General features: G+C 38.7%; 1 protein-coding gene across 5 annotated transcripts; it reads left to right on the forward strand.

Annotated features, from left to right (window-relative positions):
- Positions 1–3,451: 3,451 nt before the first annotated feature.
- CLK4 (CDC like kinase 4) lies at positions 3,452–21,191 on the forward strand. 5 transcript variants are annotated; one of them, XM_043491166.1, is made up of 13 exons: positions 3,452–3,479; positions 8,289–8,446; positions 9,594–9,819; positions 11,040–11,130; positions 11,521–11,587; positions 12,279–12,395; positions 12,496–12,662; positions 12,779–12,873; positions 15,609–15,738; positions 16,697–16,779; positions 17,994–18,073; positions 19,789–19,876; positions 19,981–21,191. In XM_043491166.1, exons 2-13 carry the CDS (start codon positions 8,289–8,291, stop codon positions 20,119–20,121), a joined length of 1,443 nt encoding a protein of 480 aa, XP_043347101.1. In that variant the 5' UTR covers positions 3,452–3,479; the 3' UTR covers positions 20,122–21,191. The 5 variants fall into 5 exon arrangements, with proteins under 5 accessions (XP_043347101.1, XP_043347099.1, XP_043347103.1 ...); XM_043491168.1 differs by lacking the exon at positions 3,452–3,479 and adding an exon at positions 6,478–6,527 and having other exon boundaries at positions 8,289–8,445; positions 9,593–9,819; XM_043491164.1 differs by lacking the exons at positions 19,789–19,876; positions 19,981–21,191 and adding an exon at positions 19,439–19,775 and having other exon boundaries at positions 9,612–9,819.
- The last annotated feature ends 538 nt before the right edge of the window (positions 21,192–21,729 follow it).

A 21,729-nucleotide genomic window follows, 5' to 3' on the forward strand; every position in this document is an offset into this window, starting at 1 on the left:
TATCTCACTATTGGCATGGCACCAGTGCTTTGAGATCTGCACTGGCTGCCTGTTGCTTTCTGGGTATGGTTTAAGGTGTTGGTTCTGAGCTAAAAAACTTTGAATGGTTACAAGCAGCAAGGGTACCCTAACATACTCCCAGTGCTGAATTTCCCCAAAGCCATGTATTCTGCAATCCCCAGCCCTCTCCTGGACCACTCAGAGAAATAATAAGGTTTGTTGCTCCTGTAAAAAGAGAAAAAGCACACTACAGTTTATTAACTTAACTGGGGTAAACACACCCTTCCCTTCAAACATAGCACTGAGTTGGTTTATAGTAACAATAAAACAAATGTATTAACAATAGGACATAGGTTAAGTGATGCCAAGTAAATGGAACAAAATTAGAAAGGGTTAAAGCAAATAAAAGTGAAAACATACATCTAAAAGTCTAAAATTTAATCCGACAAGATACAGGCCAGGCTTTGTTCAAGATGAGTTCTTTCACCAATTTTCCCTTTTCCCAGCCATAGCTAATTTTCTTTCAGTCAGGTCCTGCCCCAGAAGCACAAGGAGCTAGTCAGCCTTGTCTTCCTAGGCAAAAGATCTTTGCCTAAGCAGGTTTCTCACCTATATTCAGTTTCTGGAGATTTCAACCCCACCTTCTTTCTCCCTTTGTTTGGACATAGATTGTAAAGCCTAAGATCAGTGAGTATCTGTAATTCTTTATATAGTGCTAATACATACATTTTACAATGACATTAATCACCAGTGTGTCATAAGCTTTCATAAAACACCTCACCTGATAAACTTTTATAATACAATAATATTGTAGGCAATCAGTTGATTCCATTTTTTTAATCACTTGATGTTCAGACCCCTTGTCTTTATAAAGTTTCTTCTTCCTGATAGAAGCTTTATGATGGGATAATGGGATTTTGGTAAGTAATTGATCTTTAAATATTCAGGGTAAATAGGACTAATCCCCTGAGATGGGATATTAGATGGATGGGATCTGAGTTACCCAGGAAAAAATTTTCTGTAGTATCTGGCTGGTGAATCTTGCCCATATGCTCAGGGTTTAGCTGATCGCCATATTTGGGGTCGGGAAGGAATTTTCCTCCAAGGCAGATTGGAGAGGCCCTGGAGGTTTTTCGCCTTCCTCTGTAGCATGGGGCATGGTTGACTTGAGGGAGGCTTCTCTGCTCCTTGAAGTCTTTAAACCATGATTTAAGGACTTAAATAGCTCAGACATAGGTGAGGTTTTTCATAGGAGTGGGTGGGTGAGATTCTGTAGCCTGCGCTGTGCAGGAGGTCGGACTAGATGATCAGAATGGTCCCTTCTGACCTTAGTATCTATGAATCTGTCTCCACCCTGACTTGTTAGCAAGATAGCCTTGTTTACCTAATATGTAAATGGACCTTCACTGTCTCTTCCTGACAACCAGATTGGTCAGAGAAGCAAATACGCTTTCCTTTATCTAGGGCATACCTGTTTACCAATTTTCCCTGATATGCCTGGTTTAAACACAGTTTAGTCATCATTCCAGCATATAACCATAACTCATGCATACATCATGCAAGAGCATTACTGATCAGCGAGTTATTTGTTTTCCAATGACCTATTACATGACACCTTTTAGGTACAGATTATAACCATAGTGAGTTGGTCAGGACAGCTGAAACCTATTACCTGATACCAGTGAGCCCTTGCCCTCTGACACTGGTATGCTCTAAGGATCACACAACCTCAGGTAGTGGGGCTGATATAATCTTTACCTTATCTTCTGGTTGCTTCCCTTTGCTTACCATCATCACCTCAGTCTTCTCAGCTAGCTCACTCATCATCTAGCTCACTCCCATGCTCATATATTGAGAATGAAACTAAACCACACTCTCTGGGTCAGGCAAAATGGATAGATGGAGCTGAGTATTATCAGCATATAGAAAATATGAGATTTCATCCCATGTCTCCTCCCTATTTCCTTCACCTTTACTGAAGAGGAGGGATGATGTGACGGGGCCCTGTGTGGCACCCTCAGGAGAGAAAAATAATTACCTAAAACTACTCTCTGGGATCTCTTATATGGAGAGAATGAAACCATCACAGTGCAGCTGGGTCCCCAAGTGAGCTGGCAGCAGTCCATGATCAATGTGTGATAGATCGAGTAATATCAGTATGGCCAGCAGATCTTTAGCTATTGCCAGAAAATCATTGACCAGTGCAGTTTCAGGTGCTGTAACCTGTTCTGAAGCCAGACTGACAAGGATTGAGAAGCTCAGAGGCATCTTTGTAATCTGCTCCACAATCCTAGCCAGAAATGGAAGATCAGGATGTTTTTCCTTAAAGGAGGTCATGACATTCTCCATCAGAAAAGGACTAAGTGTTTTCCCACTAGCCTTCACCAGCCAGGCAGGGTGTGAATCCAAAGCATGGGTTGTGGAATAGAGTTCTTCCAGCATGTCAAGAACTTAATGGAGCAGCACCAGTACAGGTTCTAGCATTGACCTAGCAGCCATCCGCTCAGGGTCCTGCTCTGCTGTCACAGACACAGACAGCTCAGTATGGAGCCTGAGCAAAATTCTCTGCAAAATAGCAAAAACTGTTTCCTCCCAGAGAGAAGTGCAAAAATGAGTCCCCAGAGGAAAGCAGCCTAGACAGAGCTATGCAAGTAGATCGGCTGAGAGAGATGGTGGAGATACTAAACATCTCCATCTCCTGCACAGCCAAGGGCATAGGAGCTCAGGAACTCCTGGGTCAGGAGCAATAGGGACATGTTACTGCATTATTCACTGGTGTGAGTAGCAGCAGCTGCCCTGGGTGCAGCTATCACAGTATTAATTCTCTCGCATCCTTCCTGGGGGGTTGTTTTCCACCAGAAATCAGATTCCCTCATGGGTCCGGCTGCCAAAGGGCAAGGAGAGCGACTGGTGGTGCGGGTCCGTGGGTAACTGAATGAGTCCAGTAGGGTGGGTTAGGCCCCCAAAGCCAGATCCTCAGAGTTATTTGGGTGCCCAAACCCCACTGATTTCAATGGGAGTTAGGTGTGTAAAATATCTTTGAGGTTCTGGCCCACAGCACACAAGGGCCTATGGGCAGCTGAGTGCTTTCTACAGCTCCCATTGCACAGCCTCCCTTTAACTCCCCCCCTCCAGCAGGGCAGAATCCTTCTGCCTCGCTTTACAAACAGGGGATAAACCTCTGCTCCTCCTCCGTCCCCCACCAGGTGCGAAGTCTGTTTCTCCCTTTCCCCCCAACAGGGGGCAGAGTCTCGGAGCCTCACTGCTTCCCTGCCGCCGCTCCCGCTAAGAGGTGGAGTCTCGTTGTTCCTTTCTTATCCCGTCCCTCGCTGAGTGCGTGTGACGCCATCCCGCACGGGGGCGGGAGGGAAGCGAACGGCAGGCATCTAGTGCTGGGGGCGGCCGCCATTTTGTTTGTGTGTGTGTGTGTGTGTGTGTGTGGAGGGCGGAGACGGGTTTCGCTCAGCTCCTCGCCTGCCGTAAGTGACGACGGTGGCCTCTCCCGCATCCCAATTCCTCGTCAGGGGCCGGGGGAGGCCGACGTCGTGGTGGGCTCGAGCCGGCTGAGCTCGAAGCCGGTCACTAGGGCGCTGAGGCGCGGGGCTTCGGTAGGGGTCGGAGTACGGGTAAGGCGCTGCCCGAGGGGTGGGTAATTGAAGCGGGAAAGGGCCTGAGGGGGATTTTGGGTGGCTGGGTGTGAGGGAGGGAAAGATTCTGAGGGGGGTAATTTTGGGGGTGAAGGGCCGGGGAGGGCTCGTGGGGGTGATTCATTTCTGGACTGGCTTCGTTGGGCCCTCACAGGAGTGGCCCTGGCACCTGCCCAGTTTGCAGACAACCCCCCGGGTGAGAACCCTGCTGGTAAAACCGCCCGGACACTCGCACCTCACCGCGGAAATGCCGGGGAGACTTGGGCCTTGGACCCTGACTGTAGATCACGGTTGGCAAAGGAAGCAGGCGTCAGTAGAGGAGCCTTCCCTACCCATGCTGGGCCATCGGCCCCCACAGCTCTCCCATCCAGGGGCCCTTCGCAGGAGCATCACGGTGCTCCTTGGCTCCCATGGTAGCTCATGGGGAGGAGGATGGCCTGTGATGAACCTGGGATACAGGCAGTTTAGGGGAATTGGATCTTCCTTTTCCTTGCACAGTTGGCACTCTCTGGGTCCCTTTTTGCGTTTAATTTGTGTACACTCGATATGGTTCAGGGGCACAGCTGAACCATTGCAGTGCTTTAGCGTAGATGCTGCCTGAGCCAATGGGAGGGTCTTTTCTTGGCTGTAGGTAATCCACTTCCCTAAGAGGCAGTAGCAAGTTCTTCTGTTGATTTAGCGCTGTCTGCATGGGGATTTAGGTCAGTTTAACTACACAACTCATGGATGTGGATTTTTCACTCCTCTGAATGAAGTAGTTAGGCTGACTTAATTTTCTGGTGCACTCCGGGCCTAACAGCTGCCTCACTCTTGCAAGCCTGAATTGGTTAGGATGTGATGATGCAAACTGGAATCCTCATTAATTTGCAGCTGAATGAAGGGAAGAGGGAAATTCCTCATCCCAAAAAGAGAAAAATTGATGTCCTCAATTAAGAGGCGTGGCTATAAAGAGGAATGGTTTTGGAGTAGGGCATGGAGGCAAAAGGTGAGGAGTGGAGGTGTATATGGAGGAATGGCTTCTCCCTGAAAATGTAGTCAGGTAGGCTCTGATTCTGCAAATGCTTATGCATGTGCTTAACTTTAGTACCCTGAGTAACTTCATTGATTTCACTGGGACTACTCACAGTAGTAAAGTTAACCACGTTTGCGGGATCTAGTCCATAATTTTTATACCTTTTGATTCATCCTCTCGTGACACTGTGCTTTCTCTTCTTTTAAAAACTGATGATAGAAGTGAATTTATTTTAAATCTGTTTGAAAGAAAATTGGTAGGAAGTATTTCTTACCATTGTCAGAAGTCAAAAAAAGCGAATTTGATCAAATTAACAACATTCTGATGCTATTACTTCGTAATATTCTTTGTATAAACTTCAGAGTTAAGAAATGCTTCCAGGTGTGGAGAGACAAGTCAGAATTGCTGATATAATTGTCAGTGATCAGTTTCTGGAATGAGTGGTCATTCACTTGCCTTCTCATTGCAATCTTATTCAAGTATGATGATTCTAGTTTTATACTTCAATTTTAGAATTTGTCTTAATATACTGTATGAGTTACTAGCACGCTATATATGTGTGTGTATGTATATGTTTGTTCCACATTTTAAAATATGTATTCAGAAGACCCCTTTTGATGTACAAATGGACTTTGATTTCATGATTGTATAGCTATTCCCTAATTTTTTTTTCTGCTTGTCAGTAAGGCCATGTGCCTGTCTCAGCAGTCACTACATAGAATACTTGACAGCAGAAACTCTGTATCTGCTCCTGCCCTACTTTCTGGCAGAGCAGCCAACTTGAAAAACGCCAGCATAGTTCTGTGCTAATGGAGTTTAAGAACTGTGGTTGGTATGGATTATAGTATTGCAGTGCTGCATATTTACCTAGGCAGTGGGTTCAGAATGTGATTCTGTAGATAATTCTAAAATCTGGCTCCGTGTTACAATAAGACTGGTGAAATAAATCTGTGCAATATCTTAAAACTTGTATTCTGAATTAATACATATACAGTCACTGGTTTATATATTAGTTACATATAAAATAACATATAAAGAGCTAATTGTATAAACTTTGTTATAATGTGGATTTTATTGGAAAAAATGTTTGAAGACTGTTTACTTTTGAGTACCCATGTTAATATACAGCACAAAAAACAACAGTTACAAGCATACACTACTTTATGGCATAAAGTTTGAAAATAAAAATGACTTCTATAAACTTCAGTTCTGTATGAATAAATATTTTTAAGAAAATGTACGTTATCTCACAGTCTTTTCCTGATCACCATACCATTGCCTGTTCTCATTCTTGTCCATTCCTCGCTCTCCTCAAAAGGACTGACTTAAGGGTTCTCTCACTTTCCTTGTATTAGTGAATTGGAGCCAGGAACAGTGAAAAATTGATTCTTTCACTTTATTTTTTCAAGTGAGGAGTTGGTTTTCTTTTCCTCCTCTCCACAAGGCATACTGATATGGATGTGAGGCCTGAAACTAGCATCTCCACCTACAGGGCTCCTGTGAGCCTCTACTGGCCAATGACTTATATTGCATAAGAAACCTGGAGGGAAGGAGGTGTATTGCTGTTGGCTTTTATGGAGGCATGAGGGATAAATCTGGGCAGTTTTGTTTCATCTTTATTTGAAGACTGCATTTATTAAGTAAATTATTTTTTTCAGTCACTTAAGTCGTCACTTAAGACAAATGTCAGTGTAAACATAACATGTAAGATACTGAGGGAAGATAAGTTAGACAACTTATCCCTGTTTTATTTTTCCTTGTAATTAAATATAACAAGTTTAGGGTTAAAAAAAGATTTATGTACACATCCAAGTCTAAAGAAGTCAGGAAAAATAAAAAATAAAATACAAAGCATTTATATAAAACAAGTAAGTTATTTGTGGAAACATTTACTCACTTCTTCCACACTTTCTCAACCCTGAGTGTTTTAGGATAACCTGTTTTTTCCAGCCTTTACCACTTCTTTCCTTATTTTACGTTTAGGAAAGTATTCTTTCTGTCTTGAAAAAGCAATGAACACTTGAATTTTATGCTGCCTTCCAAGAATTATTCTCTCTAGATTCTAATACACCAAAATAAAATCCAACAAAACAAAGACATTTTTTTTCTGTTTTGTCACTGACTCTTTTCTCTCTGGAAGTTTAAACCCCAACGGAATAGCAGACTTGTCCTTGTGGGTTACTTTGATGTGAATGATAGGTTTTTAAATCTTCATTCATCCAAATCCTGTCTTCAATAAAAAGACTAGACACTAAATTAACTTGAAATTGTTATGCTTAATCAAACATCCTTCAAGCAAGGTGCCCCCCCCCCCGCTATATAATGTAGAATTCCTTTGTGTCACAACTAGCAGCACACCTCTGTTTTACTCAGTATTCCCTTAACAGTTTGATGCTACCTGTAATTTTGTAAATAACACATTTTAAAAGTCCATAGTGGTTTGTGTTCCATAGATTTTCCTTAATTTGCATAGTGATGAAAAACATTCTTTGAGTTTTTGAAGTGAACTAATATTCCAAAATGTCTTTTAAAAATTTTCTCTAATAACGGTAAGATATATTAAGTTGTATATTTCATAGCATGTAGTTCGGAGTACAGTTGGGAGGGAGGTAGAGGGCAGCTGAATAATGTGTAACAGGATAAAAAGAGGCAAGCTAGCCGGGGGAGGGATTTGAAGGGGTACAAAATAATGGAATTTGTTTAATGGAGCTAATTTATGTTGGAAGGGGAAAGCTGTTGCTGACGTATATCAGGAAATTTTGTCTAGAGAGTGGCGGATATCTTGATCACTTCAAGGATAAAAATTCTACCCTGGGAGTTTTGCAGGATTCCATCTGCAGAGAAAGAGAGAATAATTTTCAGATCCTGAGCGATATATAGTTGAATGGAAATAGGTCAGCTTTTTAAAAATGTTTCTGCCAACTTTGGTATGTAAGCACTTTGCTCCAAGTTTGCATAGAGGTTCACTATTGTAAGACCCCTGCACCTGTGTGGAGTTTCTAAAATCAGTGGGGGCTCTCTGTCTGAGCAGAAGTCTACTCTAGAAAATCTCAGGCCAGGTCTATACTACAGACCTATATTGGTATAACTGTGGCCCAGGGGTGTGAAGAATGCACACCTCTGAGCCACATAGTTATACCAACCTAACCCCCCTGTAGACAGTGCTGTGTCGATGGGAGAGCTTTTCCTGTCAACATAGCTACCACCTCACAGAGAGGTGAATTAACTTCCAACAGGAGAAGCTCTCCCATCTGCGTAGTAGCACCTTCACTAAAGCAATATAGTAGCACAGCTGCAGTGCTATACGTGAAGACGAGCCCTCAGTGTAGGATGAGGACTTAATCTGTAACCATTTTTGTATCTTGACAACACAGAGTCCTAACTATATACAACTCTTAGGCTATATCTGCACTATGGATCTTACAGCTGCACTGCTGTAAGGTCTCCCTATGTAGCTGCTCTGTGCCAGCAGAAGAGAGCTCTCCCATTGGTATAATTAAGCCACCCCCAACGAGCGGCGGTAAACTGTGATTTCTGTATGAACCAGCCTGTTGAATCTGGATTAGTAGACTATATCATTTCAGCGTATCCTAAAATATAACCCTTCCCTTTAAATGTTTCCATGACAGATGCGGCATTCAAAACGAAGTCATTGCTTTGAGTGGGATGATAGAAAAAGCTGGGATCAAGGGAAGCATAGTGCTCCGCATAAACGCAAAAAGAGGTCCCACAGCAGTGTACAAGAAAGCAAACCCTATAAATCACATCATCTTGAAGTTTCAGACAGGTAAAAGACTTTTTGGATTTCCAATACTGATATCTCTAATTGTAAATAACATTCATTTAAATTAAACCAAAAAAATGTTTTGAGCAGACAAGACTGGTAATTTCTTTAGGATTTGGCTCATTATTTTCCAGATTTAAGAAAGCATTTGTTTTACTGATACAATGATCTAAATTATTTTATTGTGATTCTCTGATACAAAATATTAACATGTAATCTGTTTCTGTGAATACCTACATAGCAAGGATTTATATAGAAATACAATATGTAGTATTAAATTTCAAATAAAATGTTTCTCATGTGTATGAGGATGGGGAAGGAGGTCAAGGTTTGCTCTCTTAGAACACTTCATAAGAGGGTAAGTATGGGTTAGATTGCTTTCATTCATTGTTCAGGTGTCTTGCTTTTCTCTCTCTTTTTTTTTTTTTTTCCTTTAAGAGGGGATATAGTGTTCTGTGTCCTTCCTTTTTGAGAGCGGAAGACCACATTTTAAAGAGCTCATCAGTTTGCTTCTAAAATGGTAGGAGTGGATGTGCAGCAACATGAGGTGCTCTTTTCCTTGCTCTGCAGTTTTCATGGCCCCTGCTTTCTGAGGGGAGAGTTTTAAACCCAAAAATCTCTCTGGTTCTTAGTGTGTTAATGCAGAGTACTAATAACAGGAGCTCCCTTTTAGATTTTTCAGGGTGGCAAATTGGTTTTAAGTTTGTGTCTTTTATGCTTGTGTGTTTTAAGGACATGGAAGCGGATCATTGGTGTATACGAAAGAAAGGGTGGGTTTGCACTTTATCTTGATTTTTGTATGTTTTAAAGAGACATTTTGAGTTGTTGGAGTGGAGTTATGCCAGCTGTTGAGACAAATATTTCCTATTTGGATCTGGATTTCTTGTTACTTGTACAGGTTATTCTGCTTACCCAGTTCCAAAGTAAGGTAATATATGTTAGACAGATGACTTAACCAGCTTCCTCATATAAATTAGCCTGAAAATCTCTCTAGATGTTTGTTAGAGGGGGAGATGGTGTAAAGCAGAATTCGTGCTGTAAATAAAAATGCCATAAGTGTTCAGTTAAGCATTAGCAACTCAAGTAATTTTTCTTGTCGCAACATAAGTATTTTTAAAGTGGAGAAAATTCACTTTAAATGTATTTTCGGTCATTATTTGGATGATAGATCCATAAATGAGAGAGATCATCACGACCGGAGATATGTTGAGGAATACAGAAATGACTTCTGTGAAGTATATGACCACAGGCATTATCACAGAGACTATGAAAAGAGTCACCATCACTACTATAGCAAATCCTCTGGTCGGAGCAGGAAAAGTAGTCATAAAAGAAAGCATAAGAGACATCATTGCTCCAGTCACCATTCACATTCGGTATGAGTAATTTTTAACTTTATTATTAATAGATTAGTGATTAAAACTTCAATACCTAAGCCACAAGTACCTTGGATAGATATATTTTATATATAAAGGGTCATAGCTGAATCTCTTCCTGTGCATATATAAAGTGTGTGTGTATATATACTTATTAGATGAAAATTTTGGTACATAGTAAACAGATAGTACTAGGAAAAATTTTATCATTAGTACTGTTTTATCCAAGACTTGGTTCCATTGGAAAGATCCTTTGGCCAATAGTTAGGTTACTGCCATCCTCTAAATTCTGTTCTGGAAACAAATGCAGGCACCTTTCCCGCTTCACAATGCAACTGTCACAGTGTGGCCAAACAGCTGTTTTACAGCCAGTTTGAGACTCTGCTGATTTCCAGTACTAAAAAGAATTGAAATGTACCCTTGTATTTAAATTTAATGGATAAACATGACATGTAACTGATGCCTGTAATGTGTTAAAAGAGAGACACTTCACTTCCATATCTTGCTCCTCGTATAATTTTGATCATTCATGTGTCCGACTGATGGCTGTTCAATGTTTTATTGAAGATTGGATAAGCATGCTATCTGAATTTTTTTACTGTGCCCATTTGAATATCTTCAGTTCTAAGTTTTATGATTCTAGTTATTCATACTTCCCCACTCTTCAGTAGAAGCAGAAAGATATGTGTTTAGATTATACACTGCAGTTCAAGGGCTATTTGAGTAAATTTTTCTCTTGTTTCTCTGAATATGAAAAAAGTCATATTGCTTGATAAAATTAATTTCTAGAACCATTGTTTTAAAACCTTTACTGGTCAGTCAAGGAATTCTCCCCTGGTTAAAAGACCATATCTATACTATACAATAAAAATTATTTTTTCCTGTTTAATAGCAAGCTTTTACTAAATAATGACATTGAAGTCTTAATCTTTTAGTCTTCAGTTAAACCAGTGTTTGAGAGACAATTGTGTTTTGTTTTCTGTTGCTTTATCACTTGAAGTATTTATCTGAAAATCTGTTCCTTGCCATGTTTTTCTTCTGTAACATAAACTGTGCTCTGTGAATTTCTGGGGACTGAATTTGAAATTGCTCCTGCCAACTGTTCGTGCCCTGGTGCGTAACTGAATGCCTGACTATCTCCCTGCTGAATGAATTGCGTATTCTGCCCTGAATTCACTGTGATATATTGATTGGCTGGACGATCTTGGTGCCGTTTCCAGAAGAGTCACCGAAGGAAAGGATCCAGGAGTGTAGAGGATGATGAGGAGGGTCACCTGGTCTGTGAAAGTGGAGACGTACTAAGAGCAAGATGTATAGAACATTTTTCAACACTTGTTTTAAAAAAGCTTTTCAGCAGAAACTCTGTTTAGAATAGTATGTCGGGGGGGGGGCTAAAGAAATCTTCATTGTTCTTTGTTTTGTTCTTTTGTGCTTTTTTGTTCGTTTGCATATGTTTTCTGTATAATTTAAATACTATTATTCAAAAGTTCAAAGTAGTAACTGAAGCTTGAGATTAGAACAAGAGATAGTTGTTAGCTAATTGTTTCCATGACACTTGTCCAATAACGTAACATATTCAAATGCTGAGATTTAAGTTTAATTATGCTTTTATAATGGCACATTATAAAATCTTACATTAATAGCATTCATCATTGGTTGAGTAGGTCAGTAATCGTTCTGACTTGTTTTTGTTCTTTTTAGATGAAATTATTGCCATGTTAGGGGAAGGGGCATTTGGAAAAGTAGTGGAATGCATTGATCACAATATGTAAGTATGTTAGTTATCTTCTTAAGGGCACTGTCTCAACCAAACCCCTTGGTTGGGATCCGAAATGACAGTCCAAATGTTATATTGCTTTGACACAAAATGCAGATTCAGATAAAATGTAACGTCATATATTCTGAGAAAGAGTCTTTGGTCTTATCAGTATTGAAGGGACATCACAAACCTAAAGTCTAGTCACACTTTAAAAATAAATGTAGTTTCAGTTACTATTGCACCTGCTGCTGAGTTTGCCCATCAATTTTTGTGTGGTTCTTCAATTATATTTTACTATCTTTAACCTTTTTCTCTATCCTGTTGCTATGCAAAAGACACACACAGCACTTACAACATTTGGGAACAGAGAAACTGTGAAAAGAAAAGGAGTACTTGTGGCACCTTAGAGACTAACAAATTTATTGAGACTAGACTACTGTAACATGTTCTGCTTGAGGTGAAATCTTGAAGCTATCTGGAAATGGAGGCTAGTGTAAAACCTAGCTTCCTGTTGATTAACCAGAGCTCCTGTTAAAAACCATATAACGCTTGTCCTGCCTTCAAGTGCTAAAATTAAATGCTCAAAAACATATCTGCAGTTCTCTGTTGCCCACAATCTTCCAGTGTCCCAGGTGGTCAGGGTGTATTAGAATTTTGCATGTTTGTTTGAGAACTAATACAGTTAATCTTTATTTCAAAGGAGAGGAATGCATGTAGCAGTTAAAATTGTGAAAAATGTTAGTAGATACCGTGAGGCAGCCCGTTCAGAAATACAGGTATTGGAGTATTTAAACACCATGGATCCCAGCAGCATGTTGTAAGTATAAACATGGAATATAAGCCAAAGAGTTAAGGATTTTCAAAATGAGCTACATATGAGTTGAGTATTCACTTAACTTCCTTTTCTTTTTTTAAAGCCGCTGTGTCCAGATGCTGGAATGGTTTGATCATCATGGTCATGTTTGCATTGTGTTTGAGCTGCTGGGACTTAGTACCTATGACTTTATTAAAGAAAACAGCTTTTTGCCGTTTCATATTAATGACATTAGACAGATGGCATATCAGATTTGCCAGTCTGTAAATTGTAAGTAAACTTAAAAGTTTTCATTAATGTCTGCATGCTGTCTAAAAAAATGTTAGGAAATATATAATATTGTGTGTGTGTGTGATATTGAATTCCATTTTCTCCTTCTCTTGTAGTTTTGCATCATAATAAGTTGACTCATACAGATCTGAAGCCTGAAAATATTTTGTTTGTGGAGTCTGACTATGTAGTAAAGTACAACTCTAAAATGGTAAATTTACATCTTTTATTCCAATTCCCATTGGACTGTCCTTACCACTGCCTTTTACTTTGGTCTTTTAAAAATTAACTTGCCATGTGTAAAAGTTATAGTAATAAATAAGGTTGTCTTTCCTAGCTTCCATATGTTCACTGAGATGTGCTGTCTTTCCTCTTAACTGGCAAGATTGGTCTGATTTCAACCAAACGATCTTTATAAAGTAGCAGAATATCATCTGATAGTTCACACATGGCCAGTGTTGCTTATTGAGGTTCTGGGGGTTCACAGAGAACTTTTGATCTAAGAACTGAGTGTTCAACTTATGTTTTTCCTGGCTGCAAAAGTCCAGCATGGAGATATGGTGTTAGGTCCTTGCTCAAGAAACTCTCTCGATGTTGAGAATTGTGCCAGTTTTGTCCTGCATCTACTCTCCCATTTTCAGGGAACCTTTTTAGAAGGTTGTAGAGACAGTAGTGATGATGCCTCAGATTTACTTGACCTCTATCAATTTGGTTATGGTATGGAGAACAGTTTGGTGGTGTTGGTCAATGTTCTGGTAGTTGACAAGGACAAGTATCCATGCTGTATTTTTCTGGGTCTGTCAGGCGGTGGTATGCCAGTGGGACCTGACCAGGGATGGAGAGGGTTGCTTTCCATTCTTTTCTGAGAGAGACCCAGAGCGTAGCGTTAGGCAGACAAGCAGTTTATCCTAATAGCTTTGCCATGTAAGGTAACAATAACAGTGTTCTGTTATGCAGAAATGCATCCGGTGAAGTGAGCTGTAGCTCACGAAAGCTTATGCTCAAATAAATTTGTTAGTCTGTAAGGTGCCACAAGTACTCCTTTTCTTTTTGCGAATACAGACTAACACGGCTGCTACTCTGAAACCTGTTCTGTTGATCCTTCTTTTTGAATGAGCATTTTAGCAAGAAGGTTTTGTAATTGTATTTTGGATGTAGATTTTGCCATAGCGATCCATGCCTTGCGTCATATCCAGATTGACTTGCTGTTATGCACTATACCTGGAGATGCTGGTACAGAATGTGGCTGCCCACTTCGTCAGGAGAGCTTCGCCCAGAAAGCATAATGTCTGTGATTCAAAGATTGCACTGGCTTCCAGTTAAGTTAGAGTTCATCTCAAGTTGTTGATCTAAAACTCTTTGTGGTTTGGGTCATGCATTCTTTAGAAACCACTTTATGCCTTATGTCTCATTGGTTGGTTGAGTGTAATAGGGACATTCTAGCATAAAATATTAAGATATGCTCAGCAGAGGCACAGAATTTTCAGCAGTGGATGTTGATTTTTGGAATTTTCATTAGTGCATATGTGCACATGCACTAAGCAACAGAACCAGGATGGATTAAAAATCAATGATTTTTTTTTAATCAAACAGGTTCTTTTCCTCAAAAAGCATTCTATAAAAAAAAAAAATCCACTGAAAGATAGTTTTAATTAAGATACATTATAGGTCAAAGATATCTCATCATGGAATAGGGATTGTAAATTCTAATTCTATAGTATGAGACAATATATTCATGTAATGTTTAAGAAAATGTTTAAGAAAAAGTTTTGTAAATGAGTTCCAATAGTTCATGGATTAGGGACCCAATTTTATGTATCTTCTGAATAGATTATTTAGGTTAATCTTTCTATATACCCAATGGGACTCAGTGCTCAGTCTAGAAGATACCATCAGAGATGCTTAGTTTTGCAGTTCTCAAACTGTGGATTTGTGTCTCCAGAGGTAACATGCTTGTTAACAGCAAAATTGTTTTTAAATAAATATATAGAGGTGAGAAATAACAGACCTCAACCCTATTGTCCCTCTGCAAATTTGTGTACAGAGAGTCAATCCCTTACCTCTCTCTAAAAGTGCAAAATTTCAAAAAGTTCAATGAATAGAAGATTGTTGGGGGCGGAATAGATCTGGACAAGGAGAAGAAGTCTGGAGATAAATGTGAGAAGTGACGGACATATGCTTGTTTTGTTGAAATATTATATGTTTGATGTTGAAGAAAAAATCCAGAATACTTAACATTGTTGTTTTAGCTAAATAAAACAATTTAAATGTCTGTCTGATGATGATCTCCTCCTAATACAGCGTGGCAAGAAAATCCTCCAAATATTAATGATTAATCTGTTGAATTGGAGATAGTTCAGCTCCCAATGACTTCATAAATATCTGCTTCAGTTACCTTTGGTAAATGAAATAACCAATCATTCATTCATTTTCTGATATAGCTGTAAAACTAATCTGAAGTTTTCAAAATAAATCACTATTTAAAAATGGATAGTGTGTACCTTCTAAAAATGAAACTTTATATCTATCTCTGAGTTGTTGTGAAGAATATGTATTAAGGTTATAACAACCAACAAGAATGCACTTCTATGTAGAAAACCATGATTAAATCGAGTCTTCCTGACTAATAATTTAAATCATGATTTAAATCAAATCCACCCTGAACAGAGCCCATATTTGCTCTGACAAGTTTCAGGACAAGTTGCAAAGCTTGTTCCTTTTGCTTTGTCTATTGTGGGATTTTTTGTTTTGTTTTTTTAGAGTTGGACTGAATGGGAGTGAATGTAGGGAGGAAGTGTTGTTTTATAGGGCTGGGCTGGAAGTTTATCATGTCATTAGATCAACTGGAAACCTATAGGTATTTTAAAATTGTGTGTATGAACCTAGAGCTTTAAATAAGCATGTCTATTAAGAAAATGTAACAAATGTGCATTTTGATTGTTACAGAAGCGGGATGAACGCACACTAAAAAATACAGACATCAAAGTTGTAGATTTTGGAAGCGCAACTTTTGATAATGAACATCACAGCACTTTAGTGTCTACAAGACATTACAGAGCTCCTGAAGTTATTTTAGGTCAGTAGAGACTTTCAGACCTTCTCATTTATTGGACTTTGTTTCTTTACTACTATTCACTCCAGAGCTTCATAATTTTCCATAAACTGCTCTAACTAGTTGTTGACAATCCTAATTATTTAATATATGGTCCTTTCTGCGATTACAATTTAGTAGGTAATGATGGCTTACCCTATTAATAGCTCACCAAAAAGCCGCTTTCTTATTCTTAACGATTCCTTTCCCCACCTATGACCAGAAAGATGTTAACAGGCCATTTCACTTTGAACGCCCCCTTGAAATATATGTTAACTACTTGTGCTAAACCATGTGCTCTGCCTTATATTTGGCTGTGATACTCTGAGTATGACTACACTGTAATTAAAGGCTCGTGTCAGCTGGTTCAGGCTATGATGCTGTAAAATTGTAGTATAGATGTTCGGGCTCAGGCTGGAGCTTGAGCTCTGGGCCCCCGTGGTGGGGTATGGTCCCAGAGCTTGGGCTCCAGCCCAAGTCCGTACATCCACACCTCAGTTTTATAGGCCTGCAGCCCAAGCCCTGCAAGCCTGAGTCACCTGACGTAGGCTAGCCCACAGGTATTTAGTTGCAGTGTAGACATACCCATGGAGTACATTTCCCAGACTTGAAGAAGAGCTCTATATGGCTTCACAGCTTGTTTCTCTTGCCCACAGAAGTTGTCCAATAAAAGATATTACCTCACCCAACTTGTCTCTTTACTATCCTGGGACCAGCATGACTACAACAATGCTGCACATTAAAAACACTGACAGTTCTCATTTTTTTTCAAGCCAAATTCTGTTTTCTGTACTGTCAAAATGATTTCAAGGAGAGAAAAATTGTAAGGACAAATGGGTTAGGAATTAGGCAAACAATAGGTGGAGGTTGTTTGGTGACTTATACAGTTTCAGCCTAAGCTAAAAATTAAACATGCTTTGGAATTTTTGTTTGTCCTTTGTAGCGCTGGGGTGGTCACAGCCCTGTGATGTTTGGAGTATAGGTTGCATTCTAATTGAATATTACCTTGGTCTTACGGTATTTCAGGTATGTATGTTAAGCAGTTATGTACCATTTTATTATGGGCTCTTGACTTGATTTTCTAATACAATCTACTTAAAAGAATGTAAATATAAGAGGCATAAAATATACTTGCAAATTTAAGTATTATAATAGAAAGTGTAAATAGCGATACATTTATATAAAGATAACATGATGTTACATGCAATGTCTTACAAAATATAAAGTAGTTATTCTTTTTTAAAATCCTCTTAGCTTTTATAACTTAAGCAAAACACCAAAGGTTACATAATTTATTTGTAGATATGGTGATTTACAGGGAGGAATTAAGTAGATAGAACTAGGTTCCAGTAGACTTTTGGTTGATGTTAAAGTTTCAGAAAATTAATGCCGATGAACATGGTGAATTGCTAGATATGCCACAAGTCCATATACTTTGTGGTGGTCTTATACTGTATATGATCAGGAGAGTATAGGGGCAATTATGTAGAGGAGGAGGAGATATGATATTGAAAGGCTTCCTATGCTTTCAAGAATCTTTGATGTGGTAGTTACATGTCTTAATGGGTTAGAGCATGGATGGAGTCAGTACCTCTAGGTTCTAGTCAAAACTCTGTCTCTGACTTAGTGAGTGATCTCAGACACATCACTCATTCTATCTGTCTCTCAGACTATACATCAGTAAAATGCTTCTAATAAGAACAGGTATTTAAGCTTAATGTTCAAAGGAACTTAAGCTCCTCAGATGAAAGTCGCTCTAAATTCAAATTCTTATAATATAGATCTACTCAGAAAATTCTTTTGTCTACAATATCTTTAAAAAAAAAATTTTGCTGCTAAAGTGGGTACATATTAATTTCCTAAACACAGTCTAGAATATAAAGAAACTGACAAGACTTGAATAATTAAATGTGTATGTATAATCTTATTTAGATTATAAACCTTTGTTCAGGGAACACTTTACTCTGTCTGGAAAGCACAGTGTATACGTACAGCACTGCATCCGATGAAGTGAGCTGTAGCTCACGAAAGTTTACGCTCAAATAAATTTGTTAGTTTCTAAGGTGCCACAAGTATTCCTTTTCTTTTTATAGCACTGCATAACTGATTTTTTTTTAAGTGATGTGTAATGATTCTGTGATTAAAGCAATGGATGACATTTAATGTGTAGATTAAGTATACTTAAGTGGAAGGGAAGAAATAGTGTATAAATTGTAATGACTTTTTTTTTTTCCCTACAGACACATGATAGTAAAGAACACTTGGCAATGATGGAGAGAATGTTAGGACCTCTACCAACTCACATGATTAAGAAATCAAGGTAAATATGGTATAGAGGGAGCTAATAGCAACCCCTATATTTAGGTTGTGAGACACTTTTGATTCTTGTGACTTTTTTAGAGAAAATGTAATGTTTCTGTTGTTTGCTGCAGTACTTTGAAATTCAGCAGGGAGAAAGTCCTAGAGCCAGAGAAGTGATATAAATTGTGCTTAAGCAGCAAGATGTTTGTTTAAAGGGCTATAATTTGGGCTGAGGAATTCTAGAGCATCAAAAAACAGCCCCTGAAAATCTAAATTGTGCAAGTGATTATCCATAAGACCAATTCCTAAGTCCATCAGTAACTCACCAGTCAGAAGATGTATGTACTTTCCAACAGTGTTTAAAGTGCATGCAAAATTTGGGTAGCAGGAATGGGAGGGTGATAGCTGTAGCATTCCAAAAATTTCCAACACATAGCAGTGTTAAGAATACAAATAAAGATGGATGGATTTAGAGAAAGGGACTTCACAGTTAAGTCTTTGAGATGAAAGATGTCTGTTCATAATTCTACTGGGGCAAGTCATCTGGGTCTGAGGACACTGTTGTAACTGGTGAGAAACTGGTGTGGGTCTGCTGTGTAGTGGGTCTAGGATGTGGGGTGCATTGGGTGGACTTCAGAGCCTAGTTCTTTATAAAATCCCTGCATCTCTGTGCACAGTGAGGTTTGGGGGATGGAGCTGGTGAGAAGCTAGTGGATTTTCTGCTGTGCCAATCTGTTCCAAACATGTTGGGAGTGAGGGGTGGAGTGAGAGCAAATAGCACAAAAGTTACTCCATTTGTGAGACTAAAGAAATAGACATGGAGTAATTTCAATATTGTGGAGTGGTCTGGTCTGATCTGGGAAGGAAGGATTTCTTCCCCACAACACAACAGGCACCTCCAGAAGACAGGCTTGGATGGTTGGGCTACAGCTTGTGCCTGGATTTAAGCTCTAGACAGCTCACTCTTTTCTTCTTTAAGGCTGTCTCTCTGTAGATTCAGGAAGATAGCACTGTTAGTTACATTAATTGCTTGCTTGTTGGTTACTTTTACAAATAAGTTTCAAAAGTTATTTTTCGGAATGGATGCTTTCATTCGGCAGAAACTGGATAAGACTCCTGAGTCCTCCCCTACCCCTCCCCAAAAATACATCATACTACTTGCTGTCAACAAGTGCATTTGTCAAGCATTTATTTGAACCCAGTAGTTTTTAGGTGTTTTTGGAGTAGTCTCTGAAGACTTTGAGAATATCCAGTTGTACTAAGAATTTCACTTTGACAACTTTTTTTCAAAAACTAGAAAGATTAAATGTAAGAGACCAAAATTATGATACAAGACTAATAAAAGTTATAAAAATAATTAAGGCTGACATCCTCTCCTTTACAGGTACCAGTCTAAGCTGAGGACAAGTCATTCTCTCTTTGAAGCTTTTGGCTCTCTAACTTGTCAGTCGTGTAAATATAGTTTAAATGTTTGTTTTAGTGGTTTGAATGCCAAAGAAAACAGAGTAATTAACCTGTGTTGTCAGTATTCTGCTATAGCAATAGATAAGGTTTTCTCATGCATGTATGTTAGCTGGAAAATAAAGCTGTTTTTGAATCCAGGTATAGAAGGATATGAATATAGAAGGATAAGTATACATCATTTTTATGCTGTTTCATAATTACTTAGAAAGATGTAGATATTTCCAAGATCAAACTTAGAAAATATTGCTTAATAAAACTCTTTCTATGCAGAAAATGCTATTTTCAGCATGATCAATTGGACTGGGATGAACATAGTTCTGCAGGTCGATATGTTAGGAGACGCTGTAAACCATTAAAGGTAAAAATAAATAAATAAATAAACACCCCAAAGCCTTTAATTTCTTTCTCAGCTGGATTCATATTTGTGAAGGATCTATGTAAATGAGTCTTTCTTTCTTTCAGGAATTAATGCATTGTCATGACTCAGATCATCAGAATCTATTTGACCTTGTTCGCAGAATGTTGGAATATGATCCAGCCAAAAGAATTACTCTTGATGAAGCCTTGCAGCATCCTTTCTTTGACTTATTAAAAAATAAATAATTCAGAGATCTTATATATTTCTCCGAGGAGACTACATAGACTGTGTCAGTCAACAGAGCAGAGATTTTTGTAAACTTTAATTTATTTTGTACAGTTAAGTTTAAGTATGTCCATATGTTTTGTATCACTGCCATGTTTATCTTGTTGGTCAGTTATGGTCTTAATCATGATACCAAAATGTAAAAATTAAAAGTAACAACTATTTTGAAACAGGTTGCAATTTTTTAAACTTGTTGGCATACTTATACTCTTTCATAGAGAGGTCTAACAAATACCACGTTTTTCTTTAGTCTGAAACACGAGTCCATGTGTTTAAGCATTAAAGTTTAAATGATGCTTGAAAAAATGTTGCATATATACCTAACGTTAGGTATGTGCCCATACATTTCTGTATGGAGACATGTAACATTATAAACTAGTATCCTTTTAAATATTGAAATATTTTACATGCAGTTTATTTTTAAAAGCCCTTAATTGTTTTTTGTTTTTCAAATTCAGTATGTCTTACTGTAACCTGGCTATTTATACCTACTCAGCAGTAATCTTCTGAACTACAGTTAATGACACAATTGCAAATCTAAAGAGAGAGGGAGTGTACATTTGCATGGGTCATTTTTTAACCAAATGTTTGGCATGATGCACATGTGCATAAATATAATCTTGACTAGTGTGAATTCCTGGAAACTTCTGTTGGCCCTGGTGCCCATACTGGCAAGTACTCCTTGGTTAAGATGAGTCTGCTAAGAGTATCACTGACGTTTTCACTTTGTTTGAATCTCTGAACACCAATTATTTCCTTAGTAAAGTGCCTCATGGTGGTGTTTTTGTGGGACTCCCCTGCTCGTGACTCCCCAAACATAAAACCTGTCCCTTTACTCCTAATGAAAGAGGGGAGAGGAAGTATTGCCTACCCATGAATTTCAGGGTGAGGGAATCTGCATCACTAAACTTCTGACTACCAGAAGAGGGACTCTTTACAAATTTGTAATTCTGTTAAATAATTTTAAGTTGGCCAGCTGTGGATAAATACAGCAGGAATATGGATGTAAAAGAAGTCATGCCTTTTTCTATGAATTGCAATATGACTTTTCTGTCCTAGTTGTAGCAAAATCATCCTCATTAATGGATCAGACACTTACATGATCTCCCTGAGTATTAAATCTTCATGATTTAAATATTCTCATGGAATAGGTCTGTATTTACTTAAGAACTAATAGCTCTGCTTTAGCCTCAAATTCGTAACTCTTGCTAATAAATGTAAGATTGGCAGGCCTTTTCAACAGTGCAAAGGAGGGGGGAAGAGAAGATGGATTCTTAGTCATAATTGCTTAGTGTGGAAACCAAGTCCTTTTCAGACATATTTTCAAGAAAAAATTGGCACTGATTGCCAGCCCATCTCCTAGCTGCAGCACCTGCTTCATGGTTTTGTTGTATTACTCAGTGCTACTTAAATCACTTGGCACAGCATGATTGGCTTGTCGGGTGGGAGGGTCTGTACTTCTGGAACATCATTCATCTGGTGGTTCCTATAAGAGTCTGGGTTTGGCGATGTGCAAGATCTATTTATCCAGGTCTTTACTACATATTATGTAGGACTGCACTGCAGCA

This window comes from Dermochelys coriacea, chromosome 8 (assembly GCF_009764565.3).
Source record: "Dermochelys coriacea isolate rDerCor1 chromosome 8, rDerCor1.pri.v4, whole genome shotgun sequence".
Taxonomy (NCBI): domain Eukaryota; kingdom Metazoa; phylum Chordata; order Testudines; family Dermochelyidae; genus Dermochelys; species Dermochelys coriacea.

Excerpts from the sequence above, each read along its gene's own strand:
- CLK4 (XM_043491164.1), top strand. The coding sequence starts at position 8,289 with ATGCGGCATTCAAAACGAAGTCATTGCTTTGAGTGGGATGATAGAAAA. Across the intron at positions 11,588-12,278 it reads GAATGCATTGATCACAATAT|GAGAGGAATGCATGTAGCAG; the intron begins GTAAGTATGTTA and ends TTTATTTCAAAG. Across the intron at positions 18,074-19,438 it reads CACATGATTAAGAAATCAAG|GTACCAGTCTAAGCTGAGGA; the intron begins GTAAATATGGTA and ends TCTCCTTTACAG.